Genomic DNA, 26,491 nt, shown 5'->3' on the forward strand with positions numbered 1-26,491 from the left:
ATGCCAAGCTTTTGAGCCAATACTTGACCTTGGGTGGACATCCACTATCCTGGTGTTTTGCGATCTTGCCCTTGGCTAAAAGGAGGGCCAGGACGGTAAATTGTCTGTGCTTTTCGGGAGATCCAGTGTGTAACCCAACAGCGCCAGGAGAGTGTCTGGGCTGGGGTCAATATCAGTCATCTGGGCTAGTCGGGAGAAAACCTCATCCCAGTAGAAAGCAATGTGCCTGCACATCCATGCCATCTGGATAAAGTTTGCTCCCGTGATACTCATTTGGGGGCAGTCGGATAGTCTTGTGCAATCAAATCTATGTTGATCATTGGAGCTGATATAAGCTCGTCTCAGAAATTTTACGTGTATAAGTTTGTAGCAGTGATTAAGTGAAACAAGTCAAGTTTGTGCACAGCAGACATTCCATATCTCATCTGTCAGGGGGCACCACAAGTCTTTCTCCCAGTAGTTCCCCAGTTTCGCATCATGTGTAGGTAGCAAGGCCATGCTAGCATGATATGGTTTTGACACAAGCCGGCTCCCGTTGCATTCGCCTGATGCTAGGGTGAAGGGAAGGAATTCATCTGATACAGGTGGGTATGATAGAATCTTTGCTTGCAACATACAATGTATACAATCCTTTACAAAGTGGTCCATGAGGGTGACAGTAGCAAAGTGTGTGTCGGTTGGATGTACAGTGGTGTGGCCATCTGGGTAAAAAAAATATGTGTGGAGATCATACCGCGTCATGGTGCGTTTTACCAGTGCTTCACAAGTGATGGGTAGACAAGGGTTATCTCAAGGTGCTAGTGATGAGAAGTAGAACATCAAGCCCCCCAATCTGCATTAAAGATTCCGCCATGCCCAACATGTGGTGGATAAAGTTTATATGTTTTTGGAACCAGGGGGATCCCCCCCCTGGGGGAGGGATGGAAGCTAGAGGCGTTTGTGCTGCCAGATCTCTTTCGATTTTTGGCATAGGGAAGTCTGGTATCCGCGTGGAACCAGTGGTGCACATACTGGCATTGTGCTGGCAGGTAATACATCTGTAGATGTAGCACACCAAAACAGCCTCTCTCAAAAGGATAAAGAAAACGGGTGAGAACAAACATTTTTATCATCGCTATTTGCCCCGCAATTGGTAAACGAATTCGCTAATCTATGAGTACTTAACATTTCAATAGCAGGGCCATAAAGCTATTGAACCACCTGTTCCTTATCACGATGCAGAAAAAAGCCTAATATTTAACTGGGCCATCGCACCTGTTCATTGGGGATTCACGTTGAAAAGGTGGAGTGGCAGTCGTGAGGGGAAAAAATTAGGATTTAGACCTATTGATCTGGATGCCACTCTCGAAAAATAGGGGCTAATTTGCCCTTTGGATGTCATACAAACAGCAGCACATAGTTGGTGTATAGTGAAATAATAAAAGAACCTGTTTTAAACTGCAGGCTGCGATGCATGTGAGCTTTTTGGATGTGCCAGACCAAAGGGTCCATGGCTATTTTGAAAAGCAATGGAGGGGCGTGTCCATCATGGCGTCGTGAACGGACTCCGAGTTCTACTGCTGCAACTCTAAATCGGCGAACTAAGGCCCTGTAATAACAGGCCTGCGGGGGGATCCGCAGTCCCCCAGGTGTAGAGGAGAGGCCCAGGGGGAAGGACCGCAATCTGGCTCCCGTGTGACCCCTAGTGCGGGCTCACAGGAGGGCACCAGAACAGAGGCGGCCGGACGACAATATGATGGCCGTTGCGGCCTTAGCAGGGAATGGAGCAGACAGCAGACCCTTGCAGCACTGAAAGGATTGCGCAACCACAAAATAGGTGACCCCGGACACCGCTGCAGTCCCACGCCAGCACGATTTGGAGGTACGAGGTGGGAAGGTGTGGCATCGGCAGGAGTGTGGGGCTGGCTGTAGAATGGGGCTGTCACGGCAGGCTGTGGGGCGAAGGATGTGATGATGGAGCCACTGAAGGGGCATTAAGCCAGGAGTATGGGTGCCTGGGGAGTGGTTGCTGAGACAGACAACAGCGCAGATTGGAGGTGGCTGTGGGCCCCCCCCCCCCCCCATGGGAGACGGTGACAAACAGGAGGAACAACCCTGGGGGGCCAGCGCCGATCAGTTGGATCGAGCCAACTTTGAGGCAGTTGGGCAGCAGCACGACGCAAAGGAGAGGCCAGTCCTGGGCCCCGAAAGTCGGAGGACACACAGGCAGGTGGCTATGGACCCTACAGCCCCGAGAGGTAGAAAGCAAGGAGCGGACCCGAGCCGGAGAGAGGACAGAGGAACTGTGGGTCAGTAAGGATGGCCTGGTGGAAGAAGAGACTAAGCACCTATACCATCTAAGGAACAACAGTACTGTTCGGGTCGGCAGTGGGAACGCTGCACCTCAGGATCAACACTGAAAGTGGGGGAAAACTGGCAACAGTAGAGGTACTCTCTAGACTAGTGATTTCACCAGAGCCCACGTAGAACTGGAAATGAGGAAGGGGGACCCACAAGCACAGGCCCAGACAGCTGTACATACCTCACATCGTGACAGTCTGGCAGAGGGAGACTACCCAAGGATCCACACCAAAAGTATTGCTTGTGGACTGATGGTGGTGCACCGGGCCTGGCAAGAATTCATTGGGGCGCACGGTAGCGCCTCCCCAACCACGCCCATCAACTTTGGAAGGGGGCAGAGTTGGTAGGGAACCCCAAGGTGACCGACAAAGGAGAAAAAGTGAAGAGAACGCAAAGAGTCCTGGACAACGAGACTGTCGCGGTCCCAGTCTCCTGCGGTGATCCCAGGAGGCACCCAAAGTAGGCATGGCAACTCCCAGAGCAGCACGAAAAGACTCCTCTATCGAAGACATGTTTGCCAAACCGGCAGGGAAAAAGGCAGAACGTATCGAAAAGGAGGGCCAAATTATCCCAGATGGGACATTAGCTATGGATGAATCGGTGACTAGACAGTTTCTCGAGAACCCCTTTACGACTTTGCGAGACGACATAGCAGCACTGAAACAGAAACTAGCAGCATATGTCAGATATTAGACGTAATATGGGTGAGCTGGAACAGAGAATTGACTCCCTGGAGCAGGGTAGCGACAATAGAGATCAGGAATTAAAGGAGCATAAGCGAGAGACCCTCGGACTAAGGGACAAAACTGCAGACCTTAATTACCAACTAGAGGATCTAAAGAACCGCTCGAGAAGGTGCAACATTTGCATCAAAGGGGTTCCACTTCAGGCAGATGCAGGGACACTGAAGGACTATGTCCTCCGCCTATTCCGCCATGTGGCACTGTATCTGGTGGAGACAGACATTCTATTAGATTGCACCCATAGAGCATGTCGACCGGCAAGCTCACTGGGACAGCCGCAGGACATTCTTACCTGCCCGCATTACTATTGGCAGAACGAGGCTATCATGGCAGCAGTGAGAGACAAGACCTTTATTGAATTCCAGGGCAACAAAGTGTGGCTCTACCAGATCTTGCCCAGGCCACTCTTCAAAGACGCAGACTGCTCTGGCCTCTTACCGGATTTTTGCGAGCAAAGGGGATCAAATATAAATGGGGTCACCCCTTCTGCATCACCTTTGTGTGGAACAACGAGACAGCCTGCGCACAATGGAAGAGGCCCGTCAGCTATTAGGCTGGGAGACCCTGGAGCGGGACGAGCCTTCCTCACCCCTGGGCGGATCCCGACCTCTGCCAGCACCGGGGGGTCCACCCACTGGGGACAGAGAAGAAATATTAGGAAACCAGCCGCCCAAAAGAGGGGCCACGAGAGAGCAGCTCTCCTTCAGCAGATACAACAGAGAGACAGCACTTGGGACCCGGATAATGACTGAAGACTATGCCCCTGGAGAGTATCCCCAGTGGATGCCCTGGTCACTGGGGGTGCGAAAGTATGGCAGACACATGTTTTCGTCATGGTGGCAATTGATGGCTGCTGGCGGCAGAGCTCATCCCAGTTTGAGTATGTTGATGAAGATACGCTCCACTGACATGGACCCCAATGTCACATTTTGGATGCAGGTTTCCAGGCGGCGGACCAACCAATTCATTTGTTGTTTGAATGTTTCTCTGTTTTACTCACAAGTAGCACAATCAAGAGGTCCAGCGCAAGATTTGCACACATGTGTACCAGTTCTTGACGGGACACTAGGGGGTCCCTCCAACTCCTTAGTGCCAGTTAAGCAGTTTCATTTATATACTTATGGTTAAGATCCTAAGCCTGAATGTCTGGGGGTTGAACGCCCTGGTTAAACGCTTGGCACTCCTTTCCTTTCTTAGAGATGCACGTTGTGACATCTGCCTTATACAAGAGACTCATCTGCTTAGAGCGGATTGGAGGTGCTTGCGCTCAAAATGGTTTGACCAGCAATACTTCACCTCTGATCCTAAGAGAACAGCCCGGGGTGGCAATCCTGGTGGCAACGCATTTCCCAGGCCAAGTGATTCAGACCCAATTTGAAAATGCGGGCAGGGTTCTCTCTGCGCATTACCACTCAAGGAAACACATTCACATTAGCAAACATTTACGCACTGAACATCCAGCAGGACGCATTTTTAGAGGAAGTTATAGGGCAAATATTGACCACGCCAGATAGGGATATTATGATCACAGGGGACTTTAATTTGGCTCCACACGCTACATTGGACAGGTCCACGCAGAGGGTGGGACAAGCGGGGGCACACTCCTCATCATTCAGACAGTGGCTGACAGAGGCGGGCCTGGTAGACATTTGGTGGCAACGTCACTCCTAGACAGAAGTTGCACTCTTGGATTGATTACTTTCTTGTCTCAACATTTGTGTACATACACCATAGCGGTAGACATTGGGGAGGCAGCCCTGTTGGATCATTCGTCAGTCACTATCACCTGCTGCATCTCAGGGTCACCAACACAACCGCACTCCTGGCGCTTAAACCCTGCACTTCTGTGCCAAGACGAAACTATATCAGAAATAACTTTAGCAATCACTCAGTTCTTACAGAAAAACGATAACCCAGAAGTTTTGGTGGCCCTGCTATGGGACACACTAAAGGCAGTAATCCGCAGTGTCTTCATTTCAAGGGCGGGCAGGTTGAACAGGGATAGGAGAGATAAGAGGGTCCAACTGGAGTCTGAGGTCAGGGACTTTGAGGCGGAACACAAACGCACAGGTAGATGCAGGATTAGGAGGCAGCTGACTGCTGCTCGCAAACAGCTTAAAGCCTTAGATTTAGGCAAAGTGGAATACACTCTTACACTTAAAACAGACATTTTACGTGGGAGGCAATAAAGCCGGTCGCCTACTTGCACACTGTCTCTGTGCCCAAACACCTCAGCAGCGGGTAGCAGAGGTGACAGGCGGTCATGGCAATAGGGCAACCCAAAATACTCATATAGCACAGGCGTTTGGACACTTCTGCACTGCACTCTATGCGGCTGATAGCCTGGACCCTAACCAGGCAGACTCGTATATGGATTAGCTACCTCTGAATAGCCTTCCCACTCAGGAATCCCTGACTTTGAAGAAGGATATTGAGGTTGGGGAAGTGATGCAAGCCCTACAAACTTTGGCCTTAGACAGAGCACCAAGCCCAGACGGATAAACAGCCTTTTATAAGACCTTTGCCCCAACCCTAGCGCCTATCCTAGCAAGACTCTACAATTCATTTAGTGTATCTGGAACCCTGGCAGACTCTATGCTCCAGGCCGCTATAATTGTCATTCCCAAACCAGGCAAGGACCCGACTCAGTGCTCCTCTTACTGCCCCACCTGGCTATTAAATGTAGATGCAAAGATCTTTACGGGAAATTTGGCAGCGCGACTAGGCCCCCACATGCAATACCTAATTGATCCAGACCAAGCAGGCTTTATCACCAAGCGGAACTGCAGTGACAACAGTAAACACCAGTGTCACTTGATTGACAAGGCTCATCGCTCCCAGACCCCCATGGCAGTACTCTCGGTAGACGTGGAAAGAAAACGTTTGATAGGGTACATTGGCCACACCTACAGTCGGTCCTCACTGGGGGAGAGATTTAGTAGATGGATGTGGGCCAACTACAGATCCCCCAAAAGCAGCAGTCAGGGTAAGCAGCGTACTATCACCCAACTTTGCTATTAACAGAGGAACTCGTGAGGGCTGCCCACTGTTGCCCCTGCTGTTCGCTGTCTACATGGAGCCTCAAGGGAATCCGCGTACATGGCTAGCAACCGCGGTGCAAGGAGATGTTTGTAGAATTCCCCAGTGAATCAATCCAAGCCGTGTGCCTTGGAGCCATCCAGAGAGTCTATAGCTTGCACAATTTCCTTGCTCGATATTGGTTTGCTGAAGAACTGGCTGTGGGCAGATGACAGCCAGCCCATGGCCATCTCCTCTACATATGCTGTCTATGCCTTCACATCTCCGGAGAACTGAGTGGCATAGAGGCGTGTGTAATATTGAAGTAGAATCAACAGAATGGCTTTATTAGAGGGTCACCCTAGATCCCCCATCCAGATGTAGTTCAGCAATATAAGAGGAGCCCCTCGAGGTTGCAAAAGATTGGGCAATGTGCATCCCTGGTGTTCACCCTCCCCATATCTGTGTGCTCTGGCATATTTCCCTAAGAAGAGACCTAGCGTTCAGCTTAGGTTGCGGTATTCTGTCAGTAGCACAGTACGTTTAAGCGATTGTGGAGCATCATGTTGTTGGACATCAACCAAGTCGATCTCAGTCAGTTCCCTCTCGACGCATGCAAGTTTCTTACTCATGTCCATCAACACTCCTGAGCGTTTAGAGATCCAGATGCCTCTAAGGCAGTGGTTCCCAACCTTCTGACTTCAGTGGACCCCTATTTTATCAATGCTGGAAACTGGGGACACCCACTAAATCATTATTGGAATCTGGGAACCACCCCTAACCCCCCCCCCCCAAGTCATTATGGAAAGCTGGGGACCTAATCTGCTAATATTTTTTAATTTTCTAAGCAGGCGCGGACTCCCTGAGAAGGTTTTGCGGACCCCAGGTTGGGAACCACTGCTCTAAGGTATGCTTTAAATCCCTCCCATAGGGTGGCTTGCGTGGTCACCAAGCCCTCATTAACCTGGTAGTATTCAACCACCGAAGTGCATAGTTCAAAGTGAAAAAGCACATCTTGTGATGATAGTGTGGGGGAAGCGCTAATGCCTCTCCAGGCCACCTCCAAATGGAATGTGTAGTGTGAGACAGATTGGAGTGTGGTCCAAAAATGTGTGAGCTAAGTGGTAGACCGTGCCCAGCCATGGGCACAGAGTGTCGGACAGGAACCCATAGTCAATGCACCCTTCAGACACCAAGCATCCCTGAGTGCGTATGTGTCACATATGTCGCATAGAATATGTGAACATGATTTGCCCACCGGGGAGACTGTTGTGGTTTCCAGGGCAGTGTCCATCAGCAAGGTGAAGTCCCCTCTCATAAGTATGTGGTCAAATTCCATACGCCCAATCTGAGCATGCATCTCCAAAAATAATTCAGGTGAATCTACATTTGGGGTATATATGTTAGCTAGCAGTAGTAAGTGTCCTACCAAAGACCCTGTGACTAGAACGTATCTACTGTGTTTGTCCAAGAAGGAGTCTGTAGGGTGAAACAATAGGTTCTTATGGATTGAAGTGCATACACCCCTGGAATATGTGCTATATCAGGAGTAATAGCGATGAGGGTCCTATGTGAATGGAAATTTATGGGCTCTTCCAGATGAAAGGTGTGTCTTTTGATAACAGGCGACCTACACACCATGGTGTGTTAAATACTGCAAAACTTGTATACCCTTCCGCTGGTTATTCAAGCCTCTGATGTTCCAAGGGAGGAACGTAAGTTCTGTAGATAGCTGCTGAGGAGATCTTGAGGTTACCACAGAGTAGTGTAAAAAAGAAAAATCAGTGGAGTAGTGGATGTATGTAATGATTAGAAAGGAGCAGTTGCGAGGAAACAACAATTATGAACTTAAACAACTGAACGAGCCCTTCCCTTACTCCCATCTCCCACACCTGGCTACAACTAGCCCAGTAAATTACCAAACAATCAGTTCCATGAACACAAAAAAGAAAAACTATTTTCATAATTGTGTGTATCACTTGGGGTGGGGTGGGGGGATCCATGTAGACCGTTAGTGCAATTGGGTAATAGTCAGAATGTCGGGCAGCAAACTCTTAGGCATGCAGCAGACTTAGTCACAAGGGTTGGAGGGCAGCGCCGCCACTCCACCAGTGCAACGCAAATCATAGGCAATAAATGGGGGTAGAGATCACCCCATGATGAAGAGGTCCACACTGGCACCTGAGTGTATGTCCGGAGTGGGATGCTGGGAGGGTGCACGGTCTTTCAGATGTTGCTTACAAAGGTTTTTTGCACTGCTGCCGGGAAATCAAAATAGTGAGTCTTCCCATCCACCTCAACTCTGAGGCGGGCAGGGTACAGCATGCTGTATTGGAGGCCCAGTTTCCATAGAGAAGATTAGACATCAGTGAATTTCCGACAGGTGTCCTGCACCATCATGGTGATGTCCGGAAAGAGGGAGATCGTGGAACCCTGCCACTGTAGCGGACCATTTAACCTGGTCAGCCTCAACACCACATTGTGGTCCCGGAAGTTAAGAAGTCTAGCCATAATTGGTATGGGAGAGCAGCCAGCGGTGGGGTGCGGGCCCAATAATCTGTAGGCATGCTCCACAACAAAGGTAGGTGTGAAGTTATGTCTGCTCAACATATCGTCCAGCAACCTTTCGACAAATAGATCCAGGTGCCCAGTATTGGTGGATTCCAAGGATGTGCAGGTTGTTGTGTCTACCTCTTGCCTTCAGATCCTCATTCTTAATGGCCACTGATTAATTTTTCCAGGCTCCATCTTCAAAGCTTAAGACCTGCTTCTCTGTGGCGGTCCAGTCATTCGTCCATTCTGTCAAGGCACCTAGCGAGGGCATCATATCTGCTGTCAATAGCCTGAAAGCCTGCACTAAGTTCAGCCATTATGGTGTCTTAGCCCGTCAGCTGCTGTTCTGCTCCCCCATCTGCCATTAGTGTGGGCTCCGCAGCGTTCGACTGCTTGTGTCTATCAAAGGTGAACCTCCTCTGCTAGGGGTCCCCAGGTAACATATCTAGGAAAAAGTGAGAATCTGCAGATGCGCCACCCCCAAAAAGTTGCAGCACCCAGCCGTGCCAGGCTCAAGCACCACAGAAGCAGAGGCGCAGTATGTCGCCGCCAGTCATGGGCCATCAAACAGCTGGCAGACAGACGCCTCCCTGTGGTCCGCTGAGGTGGGCAGATGTAGATGGGACAGCTGTTTAGATTACTAGGCTTGTTGCACTCTTATCGCACCGCAGGCCCCATGGCAAGTCGGTCCAGTCTGATGGAGTTTGCAGGATGATATGACTTTGGCCTAGCAGGGGAGCAGGAAACTTTGTACCTTCGCTGCTGACTTGGCCCGCCTGGTCCCCTGGGGGCAGCCCACAGGTATGAAGTTCCTCGGGTGCTCTGCTGGTGGCAAATGCAGGTGTATTTGTCAAGTATGTATGGCCAGCTCCCGCAGGAGTTCGAAGAGGGCCTTGTAATGTTCCAAGTTAGGGCGGGGGCTCTCTGCCTGCAGCTACTGATGTGGTGAGGCACTGTCCCGCACCTGCGGCAAGACTCCAGGGCCGTCAGCCCACGCAACACACAGTCCTCTGCAGCGGTCCAGGATCTGCGCAGCAGGTGCTGTGGCCCAGCGCTGGTGCCGGTATGTCTGAGGGTGCGCCAGGATTAGGAGAGCACCCAGCAGGTCCAGGAGTCAAAGGCACCTCAGGCTCACAGGCGGCCCCTGTCACCACAGGGCCTCTGAGGTGAGGTCAGGCCTCCCTCTACCCTGCGATGTTTTCAAGCGGTGCGTTTCGGCTCACACCATCCGTGGCACAGCTGCATTCCATTTACAACGTTAGTGCCAGTATACTACCCCAGTGAAAAGGGGTAGGTGATGATGGGTAGATGATGAGACCCATTTCCGCAAGACTCTGGGCTGATTCTGCCAGAGCTTGGTCATCTTAGTCGCCGGCTAAGCCACATTCCCTCTTTTCACAGTCACTTCACATGCTAATGTCACATGAACCATGTGAGGATAATGCTTTCCAAAACATCTTACTCATCAGCCTAGGGCAGCGTGACTCCATCTAGTATGCTATGTTGTATTTTTTTCCAGTTTGTTGGCTTAATCACACCATTATGCTAAATGCTTCAGCTATGCTGCCAGATAGTAGCATTTTAAGTCTGGCAGACCAAGACAAACCTTTGACCTGTCTCTTTTAAAGGTTTGTAATTGAATCCTCCTCCTCTTCCTGCCCATACCAGGAATATCAATAGGCTGCCTATATTTTAGAAGTGGCTTTAGGAACTGGGTATAGTCTGTTCTGCAGTACATACTGAGTCTGTAGGAGTATCACCATTCTGCCCACTGCGATTCTACCTAACACCCACAATGGGACAGTGTTCTAGAATTGCACCAGTTTCACCTGCCCTTCCCCCCAGGTCCCCCACTCAGCTTGACACTCATCCCATATTGCAATTGTATTGTTTCTCCTCAGAGCCCAGGTATCGGGAGCTATTAGTTTCTCACTGCAGGTCAGTGTTAGATAGATTTGCATCTTCCTCTCTCAATAACCGCCACAAGGGAAACAGCACAGTTTTGTCCTTTTTGCCATACATCCTGACATGTTGCCAAAGAATTCCAACTCCTGCAGGAGGATAGGTTCCGATCCCTGGGGTTGGGTCAGATACACCAATGTATAATCGGCATACCTTAACGCAGTACAGACTGTATTCCCAATATGTATTCCTCACTCCTGCAGCACTGTCCTCAGTCTAACTGGGAGATGCTCAATCTTTATGGCAAAGAGCAGTAGTGACAGGGGGCAATCCACTCTGTGCCTGTCAATCTCCCATTTCTCCTAATGTTCAACAACATACTGTGGCCGGGGATGAAGCCACATTGGGCCTCCTCTATCAGTGTGGGAATGATTTAAAGCAGCCTATTCACTAGAGCTTTGGCTCATTTCTTAATGTCCACTCCAGTCTTTGAGAGACGCCTACAGGATCCTGTGCCTTTATGTTCCTTTATAAGCATAATTATATTGGTTTAGCTCATAGACTTGAGTAACCAGTCTAGTTGAATCCTCCAGAAGTATCTGTGAGAAGAGTGCAGTGTATGATTGGTAAAACTCCAGAGGTAGACCATCTATCCCTGTGTTCTTACCCCTCGGCAAATTTTGAATAGCTGCTAACAATTCCGCCTTTATGAATATCTTTTTCCAGCCCCTCACACTATTCCTCCGGAAGTCTTGGGAGGTGCAATTCAAACAGCATGTCTTCCATTAAGTTTGGCAGCTTGGCTGCAGAGAATACAGTTTTGTAAAGTATTGGTGTAGGGTGTCATTAATCCTATTTCAAGTGACAGTCTGTGTCCTGTTTGCTGTAGTCACCTAAAATGAATAGGGGAGGTTAGGACATCTTCCGTATCAAGGCCAATAATTTGCCAAATTTATCACCTTCTGGATTAAGTTTCTGTCGGTTTTCTGTCAGGGTGAGTCCATCAAGTGCATCTTGTGCTTCTCCCACCTCCTGTCTAGCGCCCAGTAACTCCTGCTTGCCCTCTCATTTTCTCCCCCACGCACAGGTCGAATGCTTCCCTTGCTGGTAGTTTGGTAGCTATGCCCTTGCTCCGGGGCAAATTAAAATGTAACTGTTGCCTAATACTATATATTGTACTTACACACTTTCAGAATCTCACACTAATTCTCTCCTGTGGATGTCTTCTTGGCAAAAATTTTATCCAGCTCTAAAAGTGGGCTTTTTCAGTATTTCTGTATTTAGTCGCCATGTCTGGGTGGATGTCCTAATGGTGGTGTCATGTATTCTGTCATAAGGGGCACATAATTCTAAAGGACTTCATTTAATTATTTGGCAATGTGGACCTTTGTAACTAGGTCTGTTATAATTAAAACCCTGTTCAGCCTACTGTAAGTGTCATGTGTGGCTGAGCAATAAGATAATTCTCTACCAATCAAGTAGAGCTCTTTCTCCATGTTCCTTCCATCCATCTCACCCGTTACTTCAGACAGTGCTCTAGTCATTCCCAGTTTGGTGTGCGCTCTGCCAGGATACCTTTCCATACTGCTGTCCAGGATACAGTTAAAGTCACCTGTCCAAATTATTGAAGAACCCAGGTAAAGTGACATTTCCTGTATCAGAATCCATTAAAAGGCTTTGTCATTAACATTTGTTGTATATAAATTAATAAAGTTTCTTTCTGCCCGCACAACCACAAACCTCTCCCCTGCACCCATCCTTGAGGAACATTGCTGAAAGAGAACACAGAAGGCAGTCCAAATCAACAGTCCTCTGGTGTATGCAGAACATGAAGCAAAATACACCCACCCTTGAGGAACAGTGCTGAAAGAGAACACAGAAGGAAATCCAAATCTGCATACACCAGAGGACTGTGGAATATGAAGCAAAATATAATGAGCCCTTCATTTTTTTTTTTTTTTTTTTACAATTGCCAACTTTGTCTGTTAGATGTGTTTCTTCTGCAAAAGCAATTTTTATCCCATGCTGCCTAAGGTACTTCTATACCTTTTATCATATTTAATAAGTCATCTTATATTCCGATTGGCTAATTTTATAACGTGAGCCATTTCTGGCTGACATTTCTATTATTGGACACATATGACTGTCAAGGAGTGTGCAGCCAAAGATCAATTCAACATATTGCAGTCACGCCTGCCATCGGGACCTGTGTGCAACTGAATATTTCAAAACGTCTCTTAATCTTGCTCGCAGTAGCTTATGTTGAGGTAAAAGTTAATTGTCCCTCCCCTGAGAAAATATCCTGTGAACAATCTGTCCCATATCCGTTGCTAAACAACCTAAATTCCCTGCCAGACTTTCTAGGACCTGATACTACAGCATGCCGTTTGTTAGCAATTCTAATAACGAATTGCAGAGGCCATGCTTTTTTACCACGGGCTGCCCCCGGTCTGGCCTGCAGGCTTTGGGATACAAGAGGGGTCACCCCAGTGACTTTCATAACTACTGAGTACATCCACCTAGTGTGGGAGTGTTGCCAATCACTAGGTTAGTGTATGTCGCTTGAAATCTCCCACATTGACCACCTTGTGTAGCTTCATTCATCACCACAGTTTATCATCCCTCAAGGTTCGTCGTTTAGCTTATCTGCCAGATATCTCCCCACTATATCCCAGTCATTCCTTATTTACTGAAACCTAGTTAATTCAGCTAGTGTTCATCAAGAGTATACTGTGTCTTTTACCTTGTGCTTCATGGTAGCTGTCTCATGTTGTGGTGGACCTTCCATCCTCGCCATCTTAATTTTCCATTCTTTTGCTCGACCTAGCTGCTTCCCTGTTCTCCCTAGCCCATCTAGTGACAGTCCTTTGGCCCGTGTATACATGTGTCAATACTGCAGAGAATCCAGTAGGCTGCAAGGATACTCTCATTCATCATCTGTGAATAGCTTTGGTTAGTTACGCTCCATTTTTTTCCTCCACTTTCTCCATGAATCCAGCAAACTGCAAGTTGTTGCAGCAGCATTAACCTTCAGCATCTTCCAGTCTGTCAAGGAGGTGTGCCAGATCTGGGAGAGTTCATCTTAGAAGGGAGATGGCCCACTTACATTTTAAGGGCCTCCTCTGTTCTCTGTTTCTTGCATTCTTTCGCTCACTTTCCACGGTCCACCCTTAGAGGGTTCACCTCTGAGATGATCTTGATTTTATCTTCCTAGGTCTGTCTATATTGTTGTATAGAGGCTAGGATTTGCAGTCAGGTTGACTCACCCTCAAGGTCCGCCAATGTCTTGCTATGGGCCCCACCGGCATACTGATCGATCCTTGTCTGTTGCGAAGTTTTTAGGGCCCAGGATGGAAGTTATCTGCATAGTTTTGAAAAACGGTGTGCCCCAGCTGTTTTGCTTTACTGCTGACCGAGCCAAAATACACACACTGAAAAGAGTCAAAAAGAATCTCTGGAATGCGCTTCTTAGTCTAAAAAAGACATTTATTAAATCACTTCGCAAGGCCTGTGAAGGAAGGTCAGTAGAACCAAAAGTGCACCTTTAAAATGTGCAACAATAAAGTGAGAACATGTACAAAGAATCTTCAATCTATATACAGCAATTATATACATGCAAAGATACAAATACCTATATTGACATATATATTCATACACAATGCAAAGCAAATAATTAGTAAAAATTAATCACCATGGAGCTCAGTTGCTCCTTCATCCTTCTCATGCCAGCAAGTCTTTGACCCCGGTTTGACTGCAACGAGAAAGAGCGATCTACCCTAACGGGAAATATAATCGACATCTTAATCCTGATTGAGGTCTCTGAATCTCCCACTGTTGACCTGGGACTCTTATATACCTTAAACAAGCCAAGAAGGAGATTTCTAGAAAACCCCTCCCGCTCTGTGAAAAGTGTTAAAAAAATGCTGGCTACTTTAGGTCAATTTTGAAGAAACACGTTGGAACTGGCCAGTTACCCAAGGTGTCCCTCCCGAAACTAAGCCATTCCCTGCTGTACCATAAACATCATTCTAGTATTTCCTTATCTTGCTGACTGACTGACTCCTCCACGTTATGTCCTAGCCCTTTGGTGAGAAAGAACACGCAGAATAGAAAACACGTTGCATAACATGTTTTGTACGAAAAAATACTTGCACCTTTAACGTGGCGGTGAAGCTAAGGCTAAGCTAAATACAAAATGGAGTCTATAACTTGTGACCGTTAATGTGACGGTGGACAGCTAAGCCAAGTGCGAAGTGGCGCGACATGGAGTCAGTGGTCAAAACACACATATCACTGCACTCCACCCTCTGACCAATGGCTTGTATACCGTATAGGTTTAAAATCCACTTTTTTTCGGTCTAAACATCGCAAGCTAATTAGGAATACGTCATACACAGCAACATAATGATATAATAGGAGCTAATACCACAAAAATTCCACCCAAAAAGTTGCGTAATTGTCCAAAATCAGTTAACCACTGAAACAACCAGTCTGATCCATATCCTGTTTTACCCCTTTCACTAATGTATGTAGTGTATAAGTGTGGGCCTGGATAGATTTAGAGTGGTCTGAAAGGTTAAAACAACACATGCCTTTAAAATCTATGCAACCATGGTTATGTTTCAACAACAGATAGTCTATAGCAGCCCTGTTTTGTAATGCAGCTTTTCTAGTATCACGCGCATCTAATTAGATAAAGCAATAGAAGTATGGTTAATGTTTTTAACCATTAGACATGCTAACTTATTGATCATTCTGGTATTACATACAGCTAAGCCAGGCACACCTACAATAGAAACACTTAAGCTTAGATACTCTGATTGGGATAATAATTGAATATCTGAATCGCAGTCTTCACTTAATTGCATAGTGTCTCTAGGATAACGAATATGTATAGAGTTAGATGGAAACATCATGAGTCCCAGGCATGTAAAAGTACACGGTCTGCCTGTTATGTTACCTGGAATGTAGGTAAAAGTGAGGTTCCCACCCAAGAACAGCCAGCCAACTGGCAACTTAACGTGTTTAATGTGACTAGCAGCAGTCACTAGGTGATAAGCTATATGATTTGACATATTTTTACAATGTCTGTCCGTTCGGTAAAAGCATAAAACTCTGTTCCCCCGGTATGTTTTGAGAAGTTGATGTTTTCTTTTCTAAACGCAATTGAATGCATTTTCCAACGTCACGAGAATTGCAGGACATGTAGTAACACACGTCACTAGTAGTAATATTGTATGTAATCATCTGAGTGAGATTGTCCCACTTCTCATCGGTTGTTTCCAGACAGTCCCTGCAATACTCATAGGGACTGAAGTGGGCTTCCACATCATGTTTTTGCACATCTTTATCCTGGTTAATGACATTGAAAATTTCTAACAAAATGCTTGTTGGTGTTGGTATGACTATTAAACAGGTTGATAAAACATCCACAGTGCTTCCGGTGGCGCCCATGCAGAAGTCACATCTGTTGAGCACTGTTTGCGCCAAATAAATCCAAATATTGTCGTTCAGATGTAGCAAAGGTGTTGCGCCACGTGGTCGATCAATCAGGTTGAAGTTGGGGGTGTTAGGTCTTTCCCGACCCCACACGCCTAAAGGGAGACCACACGGCACACTCAGGGCACAGGCAAGCTGTAGTATGATATGTAAAAGAAACACATATGATCATTCTCGCAAATAACATTTATCAGATGGAATATGTTCCCATTTTTCCTTTCCTGGTTTCATGATCAGTAGGACATTATTGGGGCCCTTTGCTCTAATTTCTGCAGGTTCTGGAGGACCATTTGGGGATTCCGCCCACACTTTAGCACCAGAGTTTTTGTCAAGTGAACCAAAACCTCCCTCCCCACGTACAGTAAGAAGGGCTGGGGCAGTCTGCTTCCTCACCAATCCTCCATACACTAGAATTATGACAAGTTGGGCAATTCTGTCTCCGATCTGTATGAATAAATCAGCTTCTCCGCTATTCAACAGAAGCTTTGATTTCTCCTTGTTAATCTTTATCAATCACTCCCCCTAAAATCTGAATACCTTTGAGGGCCAACCCAGATCTGGGAGCAATCAGTCCGAAATGCTCTGGGGGAATCTGTACTCCAACACCTGTTTCACACAGTGCTATGTCTCGTGGTTTCAGTCTGTAAGCTTGTAAAGCATGTAAGTCAAGACCTGCAGATTCGGGTGTGGCTCTGTAAGGAGCTAAAGCTCCAGATGTCATTTCCCAGTACATGATGGTATTGCCATGTGGAGGCCAACAATTTCCTGCTTTTGGTTTATGCAGTGATTAGCTGTTCTGCTGTGGTAGATACAACAGTGGTGAAAGTGAATAAACCTGCCTCGTCATTTCTCTAGTCAAGTGGTCAAGTCTGAGAGCTCTCCATTTATTTTGAGTTTGGGGGAAGTGGACATCCATCAAGGGGCTCAAGTCAGACTTCTCATTTATTTTGAGTTTGGCAGAGCGGGATATAAAATTTTCCATTATATAAGTCCTCATATTAGGGCCCTGGTTGTCTTCAGAAGTATTTTCTTTAGGGATTGTCAGTCCACTCTATTGAATTCTTGCTGTGTGTCAAATGAGAGGAGGATGATTTGCTTATTTTTATATTTAGCTGTATTGATTATATCAGTTACCAACCTGGCATTATCATTAGCGTGTTGACCTTTAATGAAATCTGATTAGCACAGAGATACCAAAGATGAAAGCATATTATGGATGTGTGCCACTAAGTTAGTGGTAAATATGTTTACATCATCATTATTAAGTTAGAGAATCGTTCTGCATAAGCTACATGTTGTAGGGTCATTATTCCAACCCGGCTGCCAGTGAAAACATCATCACACCCTCACAGGAACTGTGTGACAACCTTGCCCACTTCTTCCATCACAAGATGGCAACCTTATACAGAAACTTCAAACACCAACCCACACCTGTGGACTTCCTCAACAGACATGCCACCTCTGTAATCGACACAAACCACATACTGACCACCTGCAACATCCTCACCACCCGTGACATCACCCCCACCATGAAATCCATCCCCTCTGGAGCTCCCACAGACCTATGCCTGCACTATATCTTCAAACTTGGTAACTAAAGGGTTGGCCAAGATCTCACCACTCTGTTCAACACCTCTATCAAAACCGTAGCATTCCCTGGAAACACACTGAAGCCAGACCATTACTCGAAAAACCCTCCACCGACCCCAGTGAACCCAAAAACTACCAGCCACTCTCCCTACTCCCATTCCCAGCGAAGGTACTGGAAAAGATAATTAACAAGCAACTCAAGACATACCTGGAGCAGAAACAACTACTTGATGCCTCCTAATCTGGCTTCTGCAGCAATCACCGCACCAAAACTGCCCTGATCGCAGCCACCGATGACATCTGAACCCTTCTTGACCTGAGGACAAACTGCAGCTTTGATCCTCCTTAACCTCTCGGCTGCCTTCCACACTGTATCCCACCACATACTGATCGTAAGGCTCCATCACATTGGCATCCAAGGGGACTTGCTCAGTTGGATTACCTCTTTCCTCACTGGAAGAACCCAGAGGATCTACCTCCCACCTTTCATCTTTGAACCTAAGGAGATCACCTGCGGTGTCTCCCAGGGCTCATCCCTCAGCCCCATGCTCTTGAACGCATATATGACCCTGCTGTCCAACATCGTCTGTTCCCACAGTCTCAATATTATTTCCTACGCAGATGACACCCAACTCATCCTCTCAACCACCGACAATCCCTCCGCTACCCGACCCAGCTTCCACAGATGCATGACCAGCGTTTCTGATTGGATGAAGAACTACTTGCAGCTGAACACTGCCAAGATGGAAGTAGTGATCATTGGCAACAGCAGCAACAAATAAAACGAGACCTAGGAACCACACCCACTCCCTTCGACCACACCAGAAACCTCAGAATCATCAATGATAACCAGCTCATCATGAAATCCCAGATCAGTGCCGTCTACTCTGCCTACTTCCTCACTATGTGTATGCAACGTAAGATCTTCAATTGGCTACCTTTACACACGAGACGCCCTGTGACACAGGACCTTATCACAAGCAGACTGGAATACGGCAACATCCTCTACGTAGGAATTGCCACGCACCTCCCACAGAGACTTCAGCCCATACAGAACGTGACAGCCAGACTCATCCTCGACCTTCCCTGACGAACCCACCTCACACCCCACCTCAGGCAACTCCACTGGCTCCCTGTACAGATGAGACGCCAATTCAAGCTGCTAACCCATGCACACAAGGCTCTACACAAACAAGGACGCGCGTACAAAAAACACTGCCTGAACTTCCACCAACCATTGAGAAGACTACGTTCTGCCTCCATTTCACTTGCCCATACTCCCCGCATCTACTGAAGCAGAAGTGGAGGACACTCCTTCTCTAACATCACAGCAAAAACCTGGAGCAGCCTCCCCACATACCTCCGGACCATCACCTCACTTCCGAATTCTGAATGGCCTGCAAGACCTGGCTGTTAGAATAAGCTTCTGGGACCTGCACGCGCCTGGATACCCTATTGGGTGATTAGCCATGCTTTATAAATCCTGATTGATTGATTTATTGGGTTTAAATAAGAGAAAACATAGAATCTAACATAGAATCTGTGACCAAACAAGACATTAGAAAGACCTGGTAAACCCTAGCCAGTGTTTCCAACAACAGATGTTCAAATGCTTTCTTAAGACAATGACTAGCCCTTGGTCCTGTGGCCTTATCTCGAGACAAAGATCCGATTGATTCATCTATATATCCAGTCCCTGAACTACTTGATGCAAAATAGTCAAGAAAGTAGTATCTTTTAATCCACTATTTAGTGTACGTGCTTAGTATGAATCGGCACAATAAAAATGGAGTACTTCTATGATGTGTGCTGTGGTCATCATGTGGTTACTTGTAGCGTTGATAATCTTATTTAGATGGTTTATAGTTTTTTATTTCAGTTTATGTTCTAGGAGGCGTTGGGATTTTTCAGCCTTTTAAGGTATATTCCTGGTTGCGTCAGAATTCCATGCCAAATAACTGTCCGTTCCAGTGGTCGATGATAATAAGCAATAAACTTGGTTATTAAAAAAAAAAAAAAAAAAGTATCTTCCAACCTGCGTCTTTTAAATACAGATGTTTTAGTTCTCCACTATTTTTTCTCAATTTTGGATGTCTTTCTAGAACAATCACTTTTGTGCCGGGTTCGCAGCTGCTTTCTGAATTATCTTTCTTGGTTTTAGCAACCCTGGTAAGTCACACATCACATCTCCGTAACCTCCCCTTTATTGTTTTCAATAAATTAAGTGTTCCAGGGCTTTCCTGGTGGAAACTCTCAGGGCGAGAACAATTTCTTCATGGACGTTGTTACGAAGAAAGACAAAGCAGTAGCAAAGCGCACAATTTCATGTTGGGTTACGCTTCACGTAAAATCCTCTATGGAGAGCGATCCTTCGCTGCTATTCGTGGCTTTTACACAAGAGCAATGGCTGCTTCTTTTGCCCTCACCTGAAATGTTGTTGGCTGACATCCGACTGCTGCCAGCACCGTACCATTATTGCATGCTTTTGCAAAGTTCTTCGGTTTGATATCGCACACACTTAGTGATGGACACTTTGCTAGGGCAGTACTGCATGACTTCTTGGATAATTGGCACTACTTGTTCTCACTTGTCGGAGGGTGCTGCTTTAGAAGTCATTTATAAGGTGTTGAATCTGCAAGAAGTAGTAGAAGAAAACGATACTCGCCTTCGGGAAGATTATATCAGGTGACTGCTATATCTTCCTGCAGTTAGTGCCATTATAATGCGTTCCTATGGTATGCCCTGTACCATTAACCAAAGGAACGTATGCCAGCATTCTAGTTTAGGTTTTGCATGTTACAGTTGCTGGCACTGACGCCAGAAGACTAGCTGAGGCTTTGTATGTACAGTGTCTGACACTGCCTCGCCAGGGGTAGTAAGCGCTATATAAATACTATTACTGATGCAAGCAGACCAGTTGGAGATGTCCTTCCGTCATAAAGGGCAAAACTGCGGCTTCAGTCCCATGACACCACCTAGTGGTGATGCGGAGCTTTTGCTGACGATAAAGTAAACGCAAGGATTCTGTGGAAAGTATCAATCCCAAGTATTCCCAATTAAACCCGTTATAGGCCGAAGATGCTCTTGACAAAAGTTGATAATCTTTTGATGCAAATAAGTTGAATCTGAATCTGACTTTATTTTCGGGTAGCATTTTTCTGTAAACCTTTCGCAGTGTCAATCATTATGAACTCGTTACCTGTAAAAAGTGTAACTCTCCTATTAAATGCATGTTTTATCTGTTTATTAATAAGGTTACTGGCAAATAAAGCATAAGCATGGTTTGATTTTTCATCGACATTTCTAAAGGCTGTTCTTTGCTTTAGGAAAATATTGAAGAACTACAGAAGCGCTGCATCCAGCTCGATTACCCTTTACTAGCAGAATATGACTTCAGAAACGATTCTGTTAATCCTGACATTAACATCGACCTCAAACCAACAGCTGTACTGCGGCCCTATCAGGAGAAAAGTTTACGCAAGATGTTTGGAAACGGGCGTGCAAGGTCTGGAGTCATAGTACTCCCGTGTGGTATGCCATTTCATTTTTTAATCGCTCAAGCAGCATAACCTAACCTAAACGAGTATTTTCTTGTTCTGTGTGGCCAAAGTCGGCGGTGCTATATTATTTGAGGGCCCGGGACAGAATGTTGAAGGGAATCCTACAACTTGCACTTTGGCCGTTACTCCTGTTTATGATTTAAAGCAGTTCAGTATTTTGTTACTTTGGGGGCATTACGTACTGTGCAAACTTTATGCAAAGTGTATACATGCGATGTAAGGCATATGCATAGTGTTTTATGCTATGCAGACATACAGGGGACACAATTGAAATAATACTGAACGTCCTACATATTACTCTTCATGCTCAAACCAAGGTTATTGCATTTTGCCCATAATCTAACATTTCCTTTCCGTAAATTTTGCGGTAACTAATTTTAGCGGGCTATTGTTTCATTTCGCAGACACATTTCCTTTCTCTTCGTGCATTTTGTACATGGTCCCTCGAGTCTGTGCCGTCTTGGTCTGTGTAAAGTGACCTTTTTTTTAATTTTTTTTTTTTTTTTAGCAAATCTTAAATGACATATGAAAAATATTTAAACTAAATGTACTAAGAAGTGACATCTTGCAGTGCGTTGGTATTAGAGCACTAACGTAAATGCTGCTACGTTAGCACTTCAAAATAAACCGCAACATGTCAATACATGTTTTTAAAACCAACTGTAGTCGTTAAATGTTGGCCCCAAGAAGTAACCTATTTTATGGAAGTGACACACAGTCAGGGTGCCCAGCTGATATCACACCAAGCTAGTCTCTACAATAGTTGTTTAGCCCATTGACACCATCATTTAGTTGGAATACGGCAGAACCTTTAATTTGGGCCATCAGGGTCTTCTTTCTTGTCAAAATATTTGAAAAATAATAATTAGGACCTGTGGAGATCCGTTTGTAGACCTTTCAGCTTCAAAATCCTACAAATAGATTGGATAGGAAGCCATGCGTTTTTGTCTAGAGTTAAAAATGGTTCCTGTGAAATATTACAATATTTGCATGTTTGATCGTCGCCACAGATCCATTCTACATGAATTAGAGGCAGCGAAAGGGGTGTCAACATCGAAACTAGGAAATTTAGGGCCTGATTTAGATTTTTTGCGGAGGGGATTACTCCTTCACAAACGTGACACAAATCCCGCTCGCCGTATTATTGAGTTCCGGCCTTCGGAATTTGTAATACGGCGGACGGGATATCCGTCACATTTGTGACATAGGAACACCCCTCAGTGTGGCATCTTGGCATGTTGTCATGATTTCTTCTAGAGGTCTTCTGCCTTCCCATTCTGTTAGGTGATGTATTAGGTTGCTTTCATGTCATTAGTTAAGGCACTCATTCTCTTTCTATGGTTTCAATGTATTGACAGTTGGGGCACTTCTCTGGGCCCTTGTATGTATTGAAACATTTTTTGTAAGATGCTGACACCTTGTGGTCGTTTTGCTCTGATAACATCAAGTTAAAGCTGGCCTGTAGTTAATAAAAGATTACGCAGATTTCAAAATCTTAAAATGCTCACCCAGGATTTAACATTCGAGCTATTCCTCCGGATTAAGATCCTGTTGAGCATCAATTAGCAGACAAAAAAAGTTATCCTGCTAATATTGTCTCTAGCCTCAGACAGCAGCAGTGATAAAGTTTAATAATAAGCTTTATAAACCTATATTATAAAATGCCTGTACTGGAATCCTGAAATAACAGCCATATATATCAGCAAGTCCCCCTGGCCCCTAGGTACTAACGTCGGTAATAAGTGTTCCCAGCAGAATATCCGCATTAAAATATTATATGGAAATGATCAATTTTTGATTTTGGATACATACATTAATTTCCCCGCGAAGATAAAGGTCTGCCAGTTGCCTGCCATTCAGATGCCCTCTGTTTCACATACTAATGATGACAGTAGGCGAATACTATCCTCCCCACTTATCGATCCGACAAAAGACATGTCTATTGCTCAGAAAAATGCCAGTTGGCCAGAGACTTCCCCTGAAGTCAAAGGTCTTCGAACGTTTTTGCTGCAAGCCCCCTAAGCAAAATGTTTTCAAGCAGGGGCCTCCCTCCAAAACTTTATTGCAGTATTTGGGGGAGCTGAAGTGTTAGAGCTGAGTGCAAGGGATGGGCTTAATATTTCAGAGGTACTTTTTCTGCAGCTCATAATTCACACTAAATAGGAGACCTATACAAGAGCAAATATAACAAGCAAAAACAGAAATTGACCAAACACTGCTCCCCTTAAATGTTGATCCAATTGCCAGGATCACCCACTGGGCCTTGCTCCCACCAGCCCTCTCTTCTTCCTGACAGGGCACACTGGTCTCTACAAGAAAGAAGTTACTGGTGCTCCAGGGGCAGGTGGCCTTTGATTCCGTAGGTGAATTCCCTCATGCAGCGTAGAGACCGGCAAGCGTTCGCCTTTAGTCCTGGTCACAAACAGAAGTCTTGCAGAGTTTCTTATTGCACAGCCTGACTAGCTGCGTGACAGTTAACACATTTAGGGGCCTCCACCTTGACTTCCAAACACCAAATGTGATTTAGGGTCTGAGTCTTTGAAGTTTGTGTGGGAGGAGTGGGGCAGCTTCCATTTGAAGTGTCCTCTCCTCTGCCTTGCATTCCTCCAGAAAGCAGTCTGCCACAGCAGGAGTGACAATCTGGTTGCACTACAACACAGGCAATGTGAGTGATTAGAGGTTAACACCTGGTTGTCAGCCACACTGGGGTGTATCAAAAGGTCACACCAGGACTTTTGCCCTACTATTTATGATTCCTTATCAGAACCATCTCCTTCCTGACATGTGCCCAGGCCCCTCTCCAGTGACCTCTCTCTCTGAACCCAGAATATTCCATGTATTGTGCCATTTACAGGCACACGTACACCGGGCAGAAGCATATAACACACATGAACTGTAAAGCACTACATACTAGCCAGATGTAGTCCAAGGGTGAAATGAGCACACATCAGTGGACCCCTTAGCTAAGTGAGCCTGTAGTTGTCACTCCAGTGACACGGATAAAAAGGCCTGTTCACTTCTATAGATCACTACACTGTATGCTGCCACCACATCTCCCATGCTGCCTAACTCCTGAAAAAGGCAGTAGCCTTTCATCACTGAGGGTAGCAGTTTGGGTGCCCCTCCTGGCCCAAAAAGGCCGAGGTCTGTGAGATGCCTAGGTCATGGCTCACACGCATGATCTGAGTTTGCCTTTGACAATAAAAAATCAAGACCGGGGCTCCAGACATCATTGCAGCAGGGGACACTCAGGGTAGGGTTTCACATCAATCACCATTCAAGGGACTTTATTGTCCCAACAAGGACACACCCTCAAATTCGTGAGAAACCTTAGTTGACCTGAGAAAGGAACACCATCTTCACTTTAGAGCTACAACAGAGAATTCTCCTCTGTCTCCTCCTGAAGTGTCTCTAAATCACAGAAAAACCCGAAGTCTATTCCAGATTCTTCTTAATAAAGAAGAAAAAGGAACATGGGGATCTGTTCTGTACCTGAGGAACTTGGAACACACTCCTGAGGAAACAGTCTTTCCACAAGGTAATGCTTCAAGAAGTCCTCCTAATCCTTCAAGCAGGAGACTGCCTTACCTCCCTGGATCTTCAAAATGCATATTTTCACATATCTTTTCACTGTCACCACATGGGGTATCTCCACTTTTCATTGGAGGGGCATCTTTATCAATTTATGTGCCTCCCATTGGTGTCAAGTCTGCACCTCGAATTTTCATAAAATGCCTTCTGTTGTTTGCTACTTTATCAGACAACGGGGTCACAATGTTTACCCTTTCTTAGAATACTGGTTTGTGAAGGCTTCATCAAGAGTCGAGACAAAGGCTTCTGCGGCTGCCTGCATCAACTTGTTTCTCAGGTTAGCCTTGACACAATGTTGAAAAATCTTCAATTGAGCCAGTAACAAAACTGCAGTTCTTTGGAGAAATTGTGGACACACAGATGTGAAAAGCCTTTCCTTTATTAAAAGGAGCACTGAAGCTCTAGGTCATAGAACTTTTATTTCCAAGGAAACTGTGACAGACTATTCAAATCAAATCTCTCCTGGGTCTGCTTTGATCTAGTGTGTGGTTAATATCCTTTTGCAGGCTCAGGATGAGATCCATACAACAAATATTTTACAATCCTAGGAAGCAGATGAATGTTTTTTTGATCAACATAGTCCAGGGGATGAGGAGAATCAAGCAGACACTGCTAAGGTAGAGGTTTCTGTCAATCATGAAAGCGGGCACTCATTCCACCCTTGATCAAACTGAATAATGCTGACTGCAGATGTGTCAGTGGGGAGCTGGGGAGCCCACATACATGAGCTAACAACTAGAGACCTCCAGTTAGACACAGTAAACTCTCCACAGCAACATCCTGGAGCTCAAACTATAAGTCTAGGCATACATTTGTTCTTTCCGAGGCTAATGTCATCAGCAGTTCTCATAATTTCAGACAGAATAGCGTATTACTTAGCAAAGGAAGGAAGAATGATATCCCATTATTTGTTAGAAGAGACAATTGCTGTGTGACTGGGCCATCTCAAGTCACTTGGATATCACAGAGGAACATTTCAGAGGATACCAAAACAATGAGGCCAGCACTGAGCTGTGAGACTGTCACATATGGGCACTCCGTCAACATCAAGTGGATTAGTTCTTCCCCAAATGGAGCCGGGCAACACCACACCTGTTTTCCAACATGGAGAACCGAAATTGCCAGTAGTACGCCAGCAGGGTCTGGCAACCATAAACGGACAGCAATGCCTTTTAGATTAATTGGTTTGAACATCTTCGCTTTCACTGTTCCTTCGTTTCTCCTGATTCCCGTAGTACTGAGAAAGGTAAATGTGGATCACTCTGATGCCCATAGGCCCAATTTGGCAACACCAGTACTGGCTGAGCAAGCAAACTCCTGAGCCTGTCTGCATACCATACAGTGCAACTGAAGATGCACTCCCAGGCTCCTCTCTAGAAACAACAGAGAAATATTCCACCACATCCTTAAGTCACTCAGCTTGACAACCTAGTTCTTGACTAACTAGAGTTTGGCCATTTAGGCATTCCAGCAGGTTACATGAGCATCCTAATACCACACAAAAGGAGAGCACTGGGAGTGTTGTTACCCCACACCACCTCCCAAAGAAAACTGTATCATCACTAGAGGTATGGGGTAGTAGGGACTGAGGGCGGACCTAGATTGATTCCCTCAGTATACCGTGTTAGAATCGCTTTAGATTCTGAAGTGGGGAAGTACTGGTGGGAGAATGTCCAAGTGAGGGGGTGCTATGTA

General features: G+C 45.9%; 1 protein-coding gene across 2 annotated transcripts in view; it reads left to right on the forward strand.

The window, feature by feature from the left end:
* Positions 1-26,491, forward strand: part of ERCC3 (ERCC excision repair 3, TFIIH core complex helicase subunit) — a 733,178-nt gene that overhangs the window by 212,360 nt on the left and 494,327 nt on the right. For both annotated transcript variants that reach the window (XM_069236738.1, XM_069236742.1), the window contains one exon: positions 20,972-21,176. In XM_069236738.1, the coding sequence (XP_069092839.1) occupies positions 20,972-21,176 (205 nt within the window). The remainder of the gene's footprint in view (positions 1-20,971; positions 21,177-26,491) is intronic.

The sequence above is a fragment of the Pleurodeles waltl genome, chromosome 1_2, assembly GCF_031143425.1.
Source record: "Pleurodeles waltl isolate 20211129_DDA chromosome 1_2, aPleWal1.hap1.20221129, whole genome shotgun sequence".
NCBI lineage: Eukaryota > Metazoa > Chordata > Amphibia > Caudata > Salamandridae > Pleurodeles > Pleurodeles waltl.